Genomic DNA, 11577 nt, shown 5'->3' with positions numbered 1-11577 from the left:
GAAAGCTTAACCTTGGATACAAGCAAGGGCGTTCCGCCGAGTGCCGGTGAAATTAACACTGAATGAAGGTGCAAGTGGCTTCACTTGGCTACAAGTGAATCCAGACATTACGTGTGAGCCCGACCGGTACAAGGTCACCATGCATGCAATTGCAACAAACGAGACCTGCACTTGAATGGAAAGGAAGGAAAATGCCTCTTGTTATAACATTATTTCAAGTTGAGCCACTGTTCATCAAAATTAACATCATTTGAATATTAAAGACTGAAGTGTATTATTGCAAATATCTGTGAAAACGAGTATGATCACATTCACATTTCAAGTAGTCGGTAGGTCAATCAAGTTAGTTAGTGTAATACTTTGGATTAGCACGTATGTGAAAGCACAGCAAAAATCATTTATATTTCAATTCATCGATCCATGGCTTGTTGTTTCTCTACCTGAAATTAGAAGCAGACAATCCTGTTTGTTCCTTTCTGGCGCCGTTGTTGTCGCTGCACATGAATTATGCATGCTAGGAGAAGGAGGCACAACCATACACATATAAGCAAGCACATGCTCCAACACAGCCCACGGGATGATATCTAAAGCAGCTTTATTTTTATTATATAGTCACACTTACAACATCGTCATGACAATCGCAGTCATCTGTTCCTCCACCACTCTTGACATAAAATGTTCTTTCCCTTTTTTTTTCATTAACTCCATTCAAATGCTAGAGCTGTGATAAATAGAAAATCAAACGTTTTGGTCCTCATATATAGATACTGTATCGTCTAGGCATCATGGTATCCTTGTTGCTACCCACACACAACATCAAACGCAAGCAGAAATGGAGGCAAAGGGGCTCGGCCGCCCGCCGCCGTGTGAACAAGAGGCTGATGGAGTGTGGCAAAACCCAGAGCGTTTGCCCGCCAAGCTGTGAAGTCACATGAAAGCTGCGTGGACGTAGATGAAAGCCGGAGAAGAAGGTGGTCGGTCGGGCAGCCGGGCGGCCGGCTACATATTTACAACCAGACAAACCAAAGTAGCAGTCAAAACTACAACTGACACTAAAACATTTGCTGCGTGTGGGGGCAAAACAAACTATACACATACACACACCCGCGACAAATCAAAAGCAATGTTTGTAGCGATCTGGTTGTTGTTTTGGTGAAGATGGGAAGCGAGACGAAGCCGCGCGTATTGCCTGTATGCATTTGCTCGTGGGCGGGGTGGGGTCACATTTTCTTATATTCATAGTTTCAGTACAGTGACATACAATACTGTGCATAAGTCTTGGGTCACAATTTCATTTGGTACTTTTGACATCAGGTGAGCTTTGAATGATGGAACGGTTGAACACATCAAGCACAAAGGAAGGCCGTGGCCAAAAATCGAAATGTGAAACTCGGAACTATCGCGAGATGTCCTGGCTACCAGGTCAACGTGGTGTCCTCTAACATAAACAAGACTCTTAGTATTTGCTAAACTGGTAGAATAAAACAAGTTTATTCAATTGATAACAGGCAAATTCTGGTTTTAGCCATATCTTTTTTTTTTTTACATTTGATATTACTCCTCAAAACTTTCAAGTAGATAACTACACTCTAGATGCGGGAAATCATCAAAGCTCGGAATGTCCAAAGACTTATGCACGGCTGTCTCACACATATTGCTGTTGACAATGTCCCCCGGCCATGTTGTTGTTGTTTTTTTTTTTTGCTTTTGCATCGGCCTGGTCCGAGCTTGGCCCAAACAACCGTTGTCGAACCACATCTTAAACGTTCCTTTCTCAACGCTTGGCCCAGCCGAGTCACACAAACGGATGTGCGATGTTCTAAGGCGCTTCCATCCTAGCGTGAATGCAAACACAGTGCACCGGGATGTGTGGAGATGGGTCGGTGCGACCTCCTCTTGCGGTTTCGCTTACATGTTGGCAGGCAGTTTGTGCCTCAGCCCCTCGGAGTCTTTTCTAGCAACCGGCAACTGGGGCTCAGTTTGAGCGACCTTTTGGGAGGCGCCGTTCGCTGGGGTGGCTGTTTGCGTTGACGGAGCGGTACGTGAGGGCGAATCGAGTCGGGAAGGATGGCCCGGTGCCAGTGTGGGGACTGTGTTCGGTTGCGAAGGGAGAGTGGATGTGGCTGAGTCACCGGGGGGTGTCGCAGCCAAAGAGGGGGGCTTTGTTGAGCTTAACTTTGCGGGACGATTCAAGCCCGGGGCAGGGCTCGAGCCGAGCACGGGATGGGCTTGATTTACCGGGTGAACGGTGAAGCGGACTTTGGCGGAGGAGCCTGTGCTTGCCAGGGCAGGATTTGACGTGAGAGAAGACATGGCTTTGGAGATCTGAATGGGCGGAGGGCTTCTGGCAGAACTAAAGACAGAAGGCTGCAGACAGGAGCTTGGACTCGGGGATTTACTCAGGCAAGCGGTGGATGTCGGCGCTGGAGGTGGCGCCAGCGTCTGGCCGGGACTTTGGGGAACAACGACGGATGATGGTGTTGAAGTGGGGCTGTGGGAAGTGGGCGGTGGATAGTTGCGCGCCACCCGTGTGACAGTTGGGGAGGGGATCGGGGTGGGTGCCGGACTGGCGCCGGACAGCGGTGACGCCGCGGGCGGTGTGCTAGACACCTTTACCCGTGCGCCTTGCGGGGCTGCCGGTGACATGGCGTTCGCAGGCGATGGCGGTGAAGAGCTCAGAGACGACTTGCGTCCAAATGCTTGGGGCAGTGGAACCGGAGCGGAAACAGACGAGGGAGGAGGCGTGGAGGAGGGCGAGGGAGATGAAGAGCGGGGAGAAGGGCTGGTCACAGGTTTGGGCCGCGGAGTTGACGCGAGTGGCAGCGGGGCGGTTCCTGCCGAGGGAGGAGTGGAGCAGGGTGGCGGCGAGGACGAGCGAGAAGGCGCACTCAGAGTCGCTTTGGGGCGGGGCGTCTGCATCAGGGACACCGGCATGGGCGCGGGGCAAGGGATGGCAGATGGTGAAGATGCGGAGATAGCCAAAGGATTGCCGTGCGGGCCACATTGCACGTACATGCTGGGCAGAAGAGGTGCTTGGATCTGTGGACCGGATGCAGGATTTGCGATGGGCTGCACCGCAGGGTTGGAGCTAAGCATTCCTGCGCTGCCACCTCGAGCCAGTGGCCCCGCCAAGAAAGGAGTCGCAAGCAAATTGCCTCCGGAGGCCTTGCGATGGAGAGGTGGGTAAGGCTGCACTCCGGCCCAGGAGCGGTGAGGCAGCGTGGGCTGCGATGCCGACAGCAGCCTGGCCTCCTGGGTCAGTCGGCCCAAGGCGGGCAGGCCTTGACAACTGTGGCGCAGCAGAGCTTCTTTGGCCCCCTGCTGGTTGGTTGCAGCGGGGCTGCCATCCGAGGTGCTGGAGGAGGCAGCAGCAGGCTTGGCGCTCTGCATCTTGGCGACAGGTGGCATCGATGCTCCTCCGGCAGGTGGGGTGACTAGGGATCCGCCGAGCACCGAGGGGTAATCGCCCTGGAGGCGCAGGTTGTAGTGAAGAGTCCTTCCTTGTTGAACTGACACAGCGGCAGCGGTGGGAGGAGTTTTGGCCACCGGCGGGGAAGTCATCCCGCCCAGTGGCCCCATGCTGGAGGGGGAGGCAGGGAACGCTCTGGGGGACAAACCTCCCATTCCGCTCATGGCCATCATTCCGATGAGGGAGCTAACGGAGGGGCGCAATGGTTGCAAAACTGGAGCCCGAGGAGGCGAGAGCGGAAACGAGGAGGAGGGGGACGGCGAGATCAGAGGGGAAGGTAGGAAGAACGTGCCTCCCAGCGCGTGTTGCTGCTGCTGCTGCTGCTGGTGCATGAGGGCAATGGCCACATTGCTAGTGGCAGCCGCCGTCTGCAGCGGGGCGTGCACCAGTGGCGCCCAGATGACGGGGCGGGGCCTGGGGGACATGGCACCGTTGCCGCCGCCTCCCATGACGCCGCCTCTTCCCACCGCTGCCGCCGCAGCGATGGCGTCCTGCATGGCTGGCATGCTGTCGTGCTTGACGATCTGCTGCACCAGAATGCTGTCGCAGGAGCCCAGGCTGCCCGCCGTCAGCCCGGCGCCCGTTCCCGCACCTCCTCCGCCCCGACCCCCGCCGCGGCCCATACTGCCCCCGAGTGAGCCTCCTTGAGAGGACTTGCGCAGCAGCACAGAGTTCTTCCTGCCTGTAGGGAAAGCCACACACACACAAACTTTAAGTTCCTACCAAGGATGGTTCCCTCACCACCTCTGACACACAAAAGGTGCCTTCCAATTTGAAAAATGGGGACCGGATGAAGAGGGGTGAGGGGTAAGTCAATCCACTTCAAAAAGTCAGAGATTACCTATCCGATCCAATCGGTCCACAGCAACGGTCTCGAAGGCCCGTCGCATCATGGGGTGCTCCTCCAGAACCTCGTTGAAGCTGTCCACACTGAGCGAGTACAGACGGCAATACGTGTCGGCGCGCACACTGGCCGTCCGCCGCCCTCGTGTCAACAAACAGATTTCTGCCACGGGAGCAACACAAGATAACTCAACAAGGAGAAAGAGCAGCGTGTTCACTTTCCTTCCAGGAGCACACTAGTCGTCACCTCCGAAGTAGGAGCCGTCACTGAGTTTGGTCTCCTTGTTACCGCGGGTAAGCACGCTGACGCGGCCGTGCTGGATGAAGTACATCTTCCTCCCCACCGTGCCCTCTCGGATGATGAAGTCGGCCGGCTGAAAGACCTCAAAGCGGAGCTTGGTCAGCACGGCCGTCACAAAGTTTGGGTCGGCGTTGGCGAACAGCGGCATGTTGGCCACCAGGCTGCGGCAGTTGAAGCTTACAATCTCCTGTGAGCGCACACCGTCAAGAGGCGGAGTCAACCAGGAACAGCTTTTGGATGCACATTGGGAGGAAAACCCTGTGTGTGTGTGTGTGTGTGTGTGTGTGTGTGTGTGTGTGTGTGTGTGTGTGTGTGTGTGTGTGTGTACCTCTTTAAGGGGCTCACTGAGTTCTCCCAGGATGTTCTCCTCGTCAAACATCTTCCCTTGGAAGCGGTGCTCGTAGTACTCATGAATCTTTTGGCGGACGTCTGCAGGAAGCTTGTGGAAGGACATGTACTGCTCCACCTGCTTGTACTGCGCACACACACAAATACCCACACACTTCTTAACTGGCCGACGAGGATGAAAAGGCGTCAGGTGAGCACACCTTCTCCTGGTACTGTCGACGCGACGAGTCCAGCGACTGAATGAGGGCGGTGGCGTGGCCGATGAACATGGCATAGCAGGTGGCGCCCACGATCATGCTCAGCATGGTGAGCCACACGTCGGTCATGCCCTCCGGGGCCTGGGCACCGTAGCCGATGCACAGCATGTGGCTCATGGCCTTGAAGAGGGCGTACGAGTACTGCACGCCCCATGTGTCGTTCTGCCCCCCCACACACACACCCACACGCACACAAACACACACACAAAAAAGAAGCACTTCGGTCAGTGAGGTCCCGATTGTCCGGCGGCCAAAACGTAATCCCGAGCGACTGTCACGTTTGTGTTGTGTGCCTTCATATTGCAATTATGCAATTTCAAAGGTCAAATTAAATGCAAATTGGACCTATGTGGAATATTGTGCGTGCGTGTGTGTGCTATGCGGGTGGCCCAACACATGAAGGGGTTTTCTCCAGGGACAATCCCAGCATTTGCCAGCTCGGCAACAGTCGCCAAGGCAACAGCGATGACATGACTCAGCGCCTCATGCGTTTGTGTCCTGTGTGTGTATTGTGTTTAAAAAAAAAAAATGCCCATTCACAAACACACTCGAGCCTCCTCACTCTGGAGGGTTTGTGTGTTATATTTTCCTTTCTCTCGGTGGATACGTGTTGATAATGACGCTTTTGTTCCAGTCGGCCATCTTGTTGCGTGAGCCAATTAACAGCAAACACGCACGCAGACGGAGAACCCGGAAAGCAGGCCGCCATGGGAACTAGAAAGCGTGCCGACTGTCCAAACAAAACGAACGAGGCAAACATTACGCTCACCACCATCAGGTTCTTGGAGACCCAGCAGTCCGGCGGGAAGTCCTGCAGCATGGGCACCAGGAACTGCAGGCAGCCGTCCCAGTGGCACAGCAGCAGCATCATCCCGATCAGATTGACGATCCTCACCATGGCACTGGCCAGGTCGTACGTCATGTGGAAGATCTGGGGAGGAGGGAGATGGTGGACTTCAAGCAACAACTGCATTTTGGTGCCTCCTCACCTCCTCCCACTGGTGGATGTAGCGGATGAGTCGGGAGAGGCGCAGCAGCCGCAACAGGCTGAGGATTTTGGTGAAGCGCACGATGCGCAGCGCCCGGGCCGTCCGGTACACCTCAGAGTCCAGACTGTCCACCATCAGGAAGATGTAGTCCACGGGGATGGAGGACACAAAGTCCACCAGGAACCAGCTCTTCAGGTAGTTGTGACGGATGGCCCTGCCGCACAATCGGCGCGTGACATTCCAGAAGCTGTGACCCAGCGCTGGCTGTTCCCGATGGACGCATCTTCACTCACCGAGGGTCCAGCAGAATCTCTGTGTTGTCCTCCTTGATGATGCCCGTGCGGAAGTTGAGAACCAGGTCCACCATGAAAAGCGTGTCAGACACAACGTTGAAGATGATCCACGAGGGCGTGTTCTCATCCCGAAAGAAGGTGATGCCCACCGGCAGCACGATCAGGTTGCCCATCATCAGAACCAGCATCAACAGGTCCCAGTAGAACCTGCGCGGGGATGCCAGCGGATTTTAGGAGCAAACTTGAGCGCCGTCGGGGACAAACGGAGCTCATCGGTAACCTTGAGATGCCTCATCAATCTGGACGGCGTTTGGAAGTGGGGCATGACGCAAGGCCTAGTCCAAAAACTGTGTGTGTGTGGGGGGGGGGGACAATGTTGAAGATGACAGGCCAGACGACCTGATAATGTGCGGGCCACTTGCGTACTCCTTCTGTCTCTCTCCCGAACGGTCACCCTCATCCATCACTCCAACCCATATCAATGACTCGCCACACACACACGCACGCACACACACACACACACACACACACACACACACACACACACACACACACACACACACACACACGACTCTGCCTTTCAGCGAACATACTCAAGTGCTGCGGTCGATCCCCATTGAGCTCTAATTTGGTAACAAAAGTTCATGGTGGGACCACTAGACTGATGAAGATGAAGTATGGCTCACCTCTTCATGCACACACTTTTTACAAAAGTGAGGCAATGGGGATGCGGCTGCCATAGTAATGTACAAAGATGAAATGTGACCTTGAGGAGTGTCTTGGTTCACTGCTATTACAGAGAACAATTCGACGAGCCGCTGGGACGGAGAATCATGAATGGATGATAATCGCCGTTTGTGCCGTCCGGTTGGATTCACGATGGGCTTCTCTGCTCACATTAAGCTCAAAATGGCAACTACAATTTAAATACAAATTGAATCGGGGTTGTTTCTTTGGAAATAACTACACTGTAAATAACAAAAATTTTTCAATACCCACTACTCCAGAAAAAAATGCATAGTGTTGATATTGAGATGTTATGTTTGTTTTAACATTCAAACCATTTTATCTTTTGACACAGTAGATGGCAGGTGGGGTGCCTGAGAAGCTTTCTGATTTGGAAAGAGTGGACCCATGCAATGACTTGAGGAGACGTGTGTGTGTGTGTGTGTGTTGTGTGTGTGCGTGTGGGTGTGTGTGTGTGTGCGTGCGTGCGTGCATACGTGCGAGTGTGCAAAGTGGACCCTGTTGCTAGCATGCGCATCAGAATTGCAAATGCAATTAAAGTTGCTCGACGGGTGTTCTTGCCAGCCAGCGAGCGCTATGATGAACGTAAGCAGGTGCTGGGCGAGAAGTAGTGACCCGCAAGGAGCTGCTCAGCTGGTGTCACACTCAGCGTTCCTTTCGCCCAGCCCATCTCCCGTGATTGCTGCCTTGATGAAAGGAGGAGCGGCCTTTGTCGCTGTCAGCCAAATCAAAGCGCTACCGCTCCAGACCTCTCCATTGACATCCATTTGGGATTTGGGCCAGAGCAGAGGCGGGCTACGCTCTCATACAAAAGTTTTCACACTTCTCTTATCCGTATTTTTGGACAGGGCGCCGAAATTTAAATTCCGAAGGTGAGAACGAATGCAAACGTCCTGACCCATTCACGAGCTTCTTTGTGGACCAAAAACCAACACAACAAAATTCAACACCAAATGACCATTTTGCATACACATACATTTTGTACATACACAAACACAATTCAAAGCCACTGGGTTGAAAATGCCTCTGCAAAAATAAAAAAGCAATTTCTTTCTGCCGGCGAGAACTTTGTTTTGTAATTAATTGATGGAAATATATTCAATAATGTCCCAGACTGCCTTACACGCCACCAAAACAAGTAAGACAACTCGCTTGGTTGGACACGGAAGAAATAAAACGTCGTTTAGCGGCACGACCTCTCGTCCAGTCGGTCAACGTTGGACGAAGAGCGGGAAAGCAGCTTTGGCATGTCGCTTTTCAGACGACAGCTACTTGACGGAAAACTTCGAAGAGTGAATTATGCAGAACGCACACTCAAGGTGCATAATTTACAACGGCATACATAATTAATCCTCTTCAATTGTAATCTTCCGCCGGCGGTAATTGGAATTATTAACATCCGCGGGCAGCTTTGCTTGGATTTCAATGAGTGCTGAGATTAGCTGCGTGCGCTCGCCTTACGCCATGTCAGCGGCCTTCAACATGATGGACACACAATACAGTCTGTGTGTGTGTGTGTGTGTGTGTGTGTGTGTGTGTGTGTGTGTGTGTGTGTGTGTGTGTGTGTGTGTGTGTGTGTGCAAAATGTGGGCCAGAAGGATCCCCTGGAGATGGAGTTGTTGCAACAGTCTGTCTGGAGGTTCAGAGCGCTAGCAGCCTCTTAAGCTAGCACACGGTCAGTGGACGTTCCCCTCATTTTAAAATCAATCGCACCTTCAATATTTGCCATGATGCTCAATTGCATATTTTCGCCACTTCAATTAGACACGCTTGAAATTGACGGTCAAAATAATTGATCAAGCTTTGAATTGGGAGCAGTAAGAAAAGCTTCGTGAATGCCGCAGCTCATTTGCAGGTCTGAGTGGCAGCAGGCTACACTGGAGTATTTTTACTCGCGGTATCTGACAAGTCGAGACAGCGCTGTCTAAATTGGACGACTTGTCACCTGCACTTTGTCTGCGCTGGAAACAACTCTCACTCCTCACATGCCCCCCCCCCCCCACCTTTCCCTGACACCTATTCTTGTCCTGCCTCCATACATCCTCGGCTGCATCCATCCCCTGTGGCCTCCAGTCCTTCTCACTGCACTGCACAATGTCCCTCCCCCCCCCCATAAGACGTGACTCAAGTCATCATTTTTAGTTATGATTAGTTATAATTGTTGAGTAGCCACAGATACTAAGAACTAGTATTTTTTATGCATATACCTCCCACCCCCCAAAACAGCGACAGATAATCTTAAATATTCCAATCTAGCAATTTTCTGACAAGTTACATGAAATTACTGCCAATTTTCTATTTTGAGTTCCTGATTGATGGCCAAGTGGCTATACCTTAATGAGGCTAGTATTGTTACCGACATGACACCTGGAAAGGACAATTCCTCAAGTAGAGCTACGTGTCGTAAGAACTTCCATTTGGTCATGAAGAATTTGCACTCGTGGTTTGTGCATGTGTGTCGTCTCACCTGAAGTCACTGTAGGGGTGTATGATCCAGGATCCGGCTGACTTGAGCCGTTCCTGCTCCAGAGCCACGGCCTTGTGCGATCCGAACATGCGCAGGCTGAACTTGTTGACGCCGGGTAGCAGCATGGCTCCAAATTGCCTCTGGATAAAGGTGCTCTGGTTGGACTGGCTGTAGTCCTCCCCGTCCAGACCCAGGCCAAACCCACTCAACGGTCCCAGCGTCTCTGGCGTCCCCGCTGTTGTGGTGTTGCAGGCAGTGGTGGTAGTGGTCTCGAGGCCGGTGGCCACCACCATCACCCCTGTGCCCGCCGACGAGGAAGTGGAGGCCAGGGCTGGACGGGAGGGGAGAAATCCCACCGAGCGGGGCGGAGGGTGAGCCGGGGGCACCGAGGCAGGTGGCGTGCCAGCCATGCGGAAGGGGAGGCCAGAACTCATGATGGAAAGGCGCCGGTTGCGTCCCCCCAAGGGGGCAGCCGCGTCCCCCCCCAAAGAAGCCTTCTCGCCCTCCAGGGATGCCTGGGACAGCCTGTAGCCCGGCGAGGGGAGGTTGCCCTTGCTACGCCTCTTAGACTCGCCTCCATTACGACGGGGGAGGCTGTCACCCCCGGAGCCTCCTGCGCTACTGGGAGTCCCCGCACCCCCCACCACCCCATCCATTTGTGAGGTAGAGCAAAACCTCAGGGGGGGGGGGGGGGGGGGAGAATTATCCACAACCGTATTCAGAGCAGTGGCTCATCTTTAAGGTTTTTGGACTTTGTAAGCGGAAGGTAACAGTTTGAGTCTGGCAACTCGATAGAGAGATGCTAGTCTGCTTCCGACCTAATGTCGAGGTGCCCTTGAGCAAGCCTGACCTCCTGAGCTCATGAGGTGCACTCCATTCGCGCTGACATTTATCCTTCCATGTCTGCATGCGGTTCTCTGCCAGTGGTGGCTGACACACAAAGACAGCAGTGTGACTTGGATATGAGAACGAGAATTAATTTGAAATATTCAAAGAGTCATTGTCGAGGTTGAGCGCCTTTTGAGGGCACACTCAATCTCCATTTGGTGGCAGCATGTGACGTTTGTCCTCACAGATGTTTGAACTCTCCTTCCTCGTCCTTGAACGCTCCGCCAGAGGCCCGCCCTCGCCGCTCCACAGCCGCCCTCATCGCTCCGACGCCGGCCACGTCGCGCTCCCGAGTCGGCGCTGCGAAGAATGACGGATCGCAATGCCGCTCGCTCATGCAACCTGATCCCTTTGCCCGCGCACAATGAAGGATGGTCGGGTGGACGACGTGCAGACAAGTGGCAAGGGCGTTCGATTCACTGTCAGCGGGGTCGAAGGTGCTCAGTGAGGGGCGCATTAAATTAGTCTCCCACTCGCCGAAATTGAGTCGCCACGTAAGGCACGGTGACGTCCACGGGTGGGGTGAAAAGAAAAAACATCAACGATGATGGTGACGGAGGAGCGAACACACGCCACAAACCTCGCTCACTTCCAAAAAAGAAAGCCACTGGACGGCTGCTGCTCCAGACCGAACGCGGCCACCTTCTCCTCAACATCATCCACGCGCGCTCCCCACTCGCGAGGACCCTCCGTGTCATCGTGTCCACAAGGACGCGCGCTAATGACAATTCGGATCATGACAGCATCCTTTTCCTCGTTGTGGCTCTTCCTTTCTCCTTTCTCAACAACTTGTTGAGCGGTCCAAGTGTCTGCTCTCCTTCCGTCCTTGTGAAGACAGCCGAGCGTGTGACGTCACGCGCGAATTTCACTTCTCCCCACGAGGTCGTACCCTCGCGTGTCCATGGAAGTAAATACAATACATCCACCTCTCGTTGTCTGTGTTGAAGGTGTGGACTGAATGGACCTGTCGTCATG

General features: G+C 53.5%; 1 protein-coding gene across 1 annotated transcript; it reads right to left on the bottom strand.

Moving 5' to 3' along the window:
* Positions 1-634: 634 nt before the first annotated feature.
* Positions 635-10370, bottom strand: LOC147052513 (uncharacterized). The gene is made up of 9 exons (XM_085918050.1): positions 9715-10370; positions 6501-6707; positions 6208-6421; positions 5988-6149; positions 5162-5380; positions 4942-5088; positions 4560-4800; positions 4311-4475; positions 635-4151 (listed from the first exon to the last, which is right to left on the bottom strand). Exons 1-9 carry the CDS (start codon positions 10368-10370, stop codon positions 1909-1911), a joined length of 4254 nt encoding a protein of 1417 aa, XP_085774176.1. The 3' UTR covers positions 635-1908.
* Between the last annotated feature and the right edge of the window lie 1207 nt (positions 10371-11577).

This window comes from Syngnathus leptorhynchus, chromosome 8 (assembly GCF_054491065.1).
Source record: "Syngnathus leptorhynchus isolate UIUO chromosome 8, UIUO_Slep, whole genome shotgun sequence".
NCBI lineage: Eukaryota > Metazoa > Chordata > Actinopteri > Syngnathiformes > Syngnathidae > Syngnathus > Syngnathus leptorhynchus.
Note: the sequence above shows the minus strand (reverse complement) of the source record. Positions and strands in the feature narration are given on the sequence as shown.